This window comes from Ursus arctos, unplaced genomic scaffold, assembly GCF_023065955.2.
Source record: "Ursus arctos isolate Adak ecotype North America unplaced genomic scaffold, UrsArc2.0 scaffold_19, whole genome shotgun sequence".
NCBI lineage: Eukaryota > Metazoa > Chordata > Mammalia > Carnivora > Ursidae > Ursus > Ursus arctos.
In genome coordinates, this window is record NW_026622863.1 from 29,010,031 (window position 1) to 29,015,445 (window position 5,415).

The 5,415-nt window shown below is 40.8% G+C and overlaps 1 protein-coding gene across 1 annotated transcript; it reads right to left on the minus strand.

Moving 5' to 3' along the window:
- Positions 1 to 1,952: 1,952 nt before the first annotated feature.
- Positions 1,953 to 4,023, minus strand: DUXB (double homeobox B). The gene is given in 2 exon segments (XM_044382556.2): positions 1,953 to 2,600; positions 3,747 to 4,023. Coding segments are annotated over 2 exon segments (885 nt in total). The 5' UTR covers positions 3,984 to 4,023.
- Between the last annotated feature and the right edge of the window lie 1,392 nt (positions 4,024 to 5,415).

Below are 5,415 nucleotides of genomic sequence, written 5' to 3' on the forward strand. Positions count from 1 at the left end.
AGATTTAAGTAAATCAAATTATTTTCTAACATTTTTAAAGCGGACAGTGGAAACTTTACAAATACATGCTTACAGGGTTTAAAATAGTTAAAACATGGAACTCATTAGAAGGGTGTGGCTCTAGTGTCTTTGGCAAGCAAACCAAAACCTATGCCAGAGATCATACACTAAAAACTTAAGAACAGGAAATTTGGATACGGGGAGAGGCACACTGGTAATGTGCACACACAGGGAAGACCGTGTAAGTACACAGGAAAAAGATGGCCATTAGCATAGCAAAGAAACAGGTCTCAGAAGAAACCAAACTGGTAGATACTTTGAGAACTGTGAGAAAAGGAATTTCTGCCATTCAAGCCACCTAGTCTGTTCATGGTATAAACACCATCAAATATATTAGGTTCCCTTTTTTTTTTCCTTGATAGATGCCACACTCAGTAATTTGAGTGTCCCCTGTGTATGCACATGTGTGAGTTTTAATTTGTTAGGTGATAAAATTCAGCTAATGTTAGGAAAAATAATTTCCACTGAGTGTAATTTGGCCGTAAATACTGATGTTGGGATATTCTGGCACTTGAGTGTAGGTGTGTGTGAACATCTAGACAAACTCCCGTACATAATTACCCATATACCACCGGTAAGGATGTACACCTATTTGTGTTAGTGTAAAATGGGTATCTTTGTAGAACTAGATGTATGTGTATGGACCTTATTCTGACACCTTCATTGGAAAGTAAACAACGCAAATACGACAAAATAACACAAATTGATAAAATGAGCAAAAAATATTTTCAAAGATATTTTTACTGTACCAAGGTAAACCCACTATACGTTCATACACCAAAGTCTACTTTGAAAAGTTACCACTTCAGAAGAGAGAAAACTGAAAATGAGAATGGTTATCTCAGGCTTTAGTTTAATACAGAATTTATTTATAATAAAATGAATTTTCTGGACGTTTGTGTGTGTATATATATGTATGTACACACACACGATGTGAAAAACCTGAAAATATAGAAATACTAATATTAGACCCAAGTAATTGTGTCACTACTGCATTTTCATTGTAATATGTTTTAAATAGTCAAAGGAAAAAACTACAAGTGAAGGATACTCAGTATTGTGGATTTATCCTAATTCATTTAATCATTCCCTTATTGGTTGATAGAGAGTTTCTATTTCCAATTAAAGCCCTCAGAACTTTGGAGAAGAGCTCACTTTTATGAAGTCACATAATGTAATATACCGTCCTTTCATTTTCTTCTTGATAAACTAATTTCAAGTTTGTTTTCCCATCTTGCTAGAAGGGAAAGGAGTGCTGATAAGTCCCTCATAGACCTATTTTCGCTTGGGTTTGGTTACGGTTCATGGATGTTCCGGATTGGTGGACGTGGTGATTACAGGCAGGAGGTCATGTTTGTCAGAAAAATGCTTTCGTTCAGAAGGACTCAGCAAACCTGTCTGCTGGCTAATGCCTATGGTGCTTCCAGAGGCTGTATGCAGCTTACTCAGTGAAGGGAGTACAGAAGATAACTAGTGCCCACAAAAAAAGTTAAAACTTCATTGGATTTCCAGTTGTTTTCTCCTTCCTCTTGCATTAATCTCATCCCAAACAGGACGACTTAATTGTTCACTATCCTTTAAGTTGCACTGATTCTGCATCAAAAGAAGAGAGTCCTGGACCAAGTTCTGAGAATGACTTCTTCCTTCTGAAACTCAGGCCCTGGTGGGCTTTGTAGCGTATGGAACACATCCTGAAAATCATCTTCACTGAAGCACAGTTGGGGTCCTGGAGGGTCCTCTTTCTGTGGATTAGGACTCAGAAAAGGTACCTTTTCCTGAACATCTGTGGATAACAGGAGCTGCCATAAGACTTGAGGTTTCTATGCATTGCTGGTGCAGTTGGCTGAAGGAATGGGCTGGTTCTGCAGCTGACTGTGCTGCAGCTGTGTGTCTCAGTATGTCCCTTCTCAAGGATCCCATTTTGCAATTAGAGCCTGGCAGACCTCATCCCACTGTTGCAGAACGTAAAGTATGTCCACCTGCTCCAGATCCTGCAGCTTGTGTTCTTGGTGCTCAGGACAAGGCTCAGAATAGTCCTTCCCCTGCAGTATTCCTGTGCCAGTCTGTTCTTTTTGATTCTGGCATTTTTCTTGGTTTGGGAGCCAGAAAGGAGTGTGAGTATCTGAGAGGTCCCCTCCTGAAGTCGAGGGTATTGGCAGGTAATTCCTAAGGGTCAGAGTAGAGAGAGAATTCTCTCCTCTCTGCATACCCTGCGTGGGCTTCACCATCATGACACTTGGTCCTTGGCTCACACAAGCGACAGAGGACTCATGGGATGGGAGAGGAGCGGGTAGAAATGTTTGGTTCCTGCTGAAAGAGTTGGAGGAAGCAAAATGATGAGACCTGCCCAGGAGCGTGGACAGATTAATTTGGTGCTGCTGAGCTGTCAGACCTGGTGTTCCATTTGGGCCATCTGCCAAGGAATTGATGGACTCATTTCCACTCTGCCCTGGGTATAGGGATCTTTGGTTCTGAAACCACATCTGTGTGAAGAAAAGAGAGAAGAGGATGTCATAAGACAAGTGATTGTGGCTCTTTTTCTCAAATTGCATAAAGCAAAGGGGCTATTAATACAGGCCCCAATATCAGAAATATAAATATTCCATATGTGTGAATTCATTACTCTGGTCCATGTGTTTAGTATGTATATGTACAAATAAATATGTATGTACAAATGTGTGTGTATACACATACATAAATTGAGGTCATAACACACTCAGCAATCAACTATAGATGAATTGAAACTGGCTGAAAAGGCATATGATCTAAATTCCTCCCTGTAATTTCAACAATGGATCAGAAACAAGTTTTCTTGACTAGGTTGACATTTTTCTCTTTGCCAGCGTGTGCATAAGAACCCCTATCTTAGGGGCGCCTGGGTGGCACAGCGGTTAAGCATCTGCCTTTGGCTCAGGGCGTGATCCCGGTGTTCTGGGATCGAGCCCCACATCAGGCTCCTCCGCTGGGAGCCTGCTTCTTCCTCTCCCACTGCCCCTGCTTGTGTTCCCTCTCTCGCTGGTTGTCTCTATCTCTGTCAAATAAATAAATAAAATCTTAAAAAAAAAAAAAAAAAAGAACCCCTATCTTATATACACATATATAAATCTGATCAAGCATTAATGAACACAGGTCTTTGGAGGGTTTCTGTGCTGATAAACCTAAGACCGTGCTACTTAGTCATGAGCACTGAACCACTGTCCTAGTAACTTTATATGGTAACCAATGGGAGTGACTTTGTTCTCCCAACTGGAGGACATTTGACTATGTATACAGAGTTTTGGGGGTGTCATGAACAGGGGGAGGGGAGGTGGGCAGGGTATCTAGTTGGTAGAGGCCAGGTAGAGGCCTGAAAAATAACTGTTAGGCACAGGACAGCCTCACAAGAAAGGAATTACCTGGACCAAAGTGACAGTTCCAAGCTTTAGAAAACCTGACAGGGTAGTCTCAAAATAGGTATTAACTTTTACATTTCCCCACATTTTTGCTGCTGGTGATTCTAAATGGGTATACCACTGACAGAATTTTTCATTTTGCAGGAATGCGACTTGCGATGTTAGATGTTTACCATCCCATACCTTTACCTTTGATGATTGTGATAATCCAAGATAGGTCAAAGTTTTTTCAGCAACCCATCCGGGGAAATATCACAGGTAGAACATATTTGGTGTCACAGACATAGAACTTACTTGAATTCTTGGTTCGTGAATGCCTGTTTTTTTAGCCAGTTTTTTCCTGATTATAGTATCAAGGAATCGGTTCCTCTCAAAGGCTTGAGCTAGGGTGTGTGACTGAGATCTTGTGATGGATGTCCAGTCTTGTCTGGCTGCTTTTGGTAAGTATTCTAAAGGAGAACATGGGAACGGATGACGTCTTTTAGAACAGTTTTCATGTTTGAACTGGAGACTTGAACTTGGGAAGGTCATGCCGATTACATTTATTCCCCCTGAATCCCTAACGGTGACAGAGGAGGATGCCACCCTGCTTAGAGCAGCAGGACCAAAAGGCCCAGAGCCTTACTTGCTAAGAACCTGCCTGTCCTAGCCAGCTGTGGGACCATGCTTATATTTCTGACACTATGGTGCTCAGAACAAGCTGTAAGTGCCTCTCGAGATAATGATTTTTTGTTGAGAACATGGGCACAACATGCCGAGTTGTTTCCACTTTGGGACCCGCTGAAGAAATGCATTTTGACCAGTGGTTTCTTACCTTGAGTCCACGGCTGATGATGGTGTTGTCCTTGGGTTTCGTCTTTTCCTAAGGACCATCCAAATTCCAATTGTCTCTGTTTTGATCTGTTGTTTTTAAACCAAATCTAATTGGGAGAAGAAGATGTGAAAGGTAATTCAATCTGTTTCATTCCAAATATAGGTGCAATTAAAATTGATTTGATCAGCTGCCATTGCAATAATATCCATAAGAAAAAGGTGATGTATTATCCTAGGAGTTATATATAGTTAGCATACAATTCAGGACAGCATTTCTTTTATGGTTGTCATCATAGTATCCCAAGAAAAATTCCCCAACTTAAGAGACACTGTCTCTTCTATCCAAGGAGATCAGTATTTCTCTTTCTCCCTCTCCCACCTCTCTCGTAACAGGTCTTCTATGTGCGAATGTCTTTTCTTGGCCGCTACCATTTCTTTATAAGAAATACCATTTTATAATATATAATACATATAGAATTGATTGTGGAAAAGTATTTATTTATTTATTTATTTTTGTTTTACAAGTGCATGAGCAGGTTGGGGAGGGACAGAGGGAGAGAGAATTTTTTTTAGATTTATTTATTTTAGAGAGCCTGTGAGCTGGGGGCAGGGCAGTAGGAGAGGGTTAGAAGCAGACTCCCTGCTGAGATCACGACCTGAGCTGAAGTGAAGAGCTGGACTCTTAACGAACTAAGTTCACCCAGGTGCCCTTGGAGAGAGAATCTTCAGCAGGCTCCATCCCACCACCCTGAAATCATGACCTGAGCTGAAATCAAGAGTTGGACACTTAACTCTCTGAGCCACCCAGGCGCCCCAGGAATATCTTTAAATGGGGAGTAAATTAGCCACAGTCAAGAGCTGTACTAAGACCGAACGCCTTGCTTTGAAACTCTTGTCACTAATATAACCCATTTAACTCCTTGTTTCCTCGTTTTTGGAGTGAGATTTGCAATGTACTTTCTCATTATTTGAGTGTTTTATTTTGATAAGTTGTGATAAGATTTAGGGTGTTAATGACCACCAATGTTTAATGAACCACTCTTTTATCCAGGCATTGTGCTAAAAGATTATCTGTGCTCTAAATTAATCGAAATATTTTCAGGTAAGTCTTAAGCACATCACCAGATATTCCCATAGGATGCACTTTTAT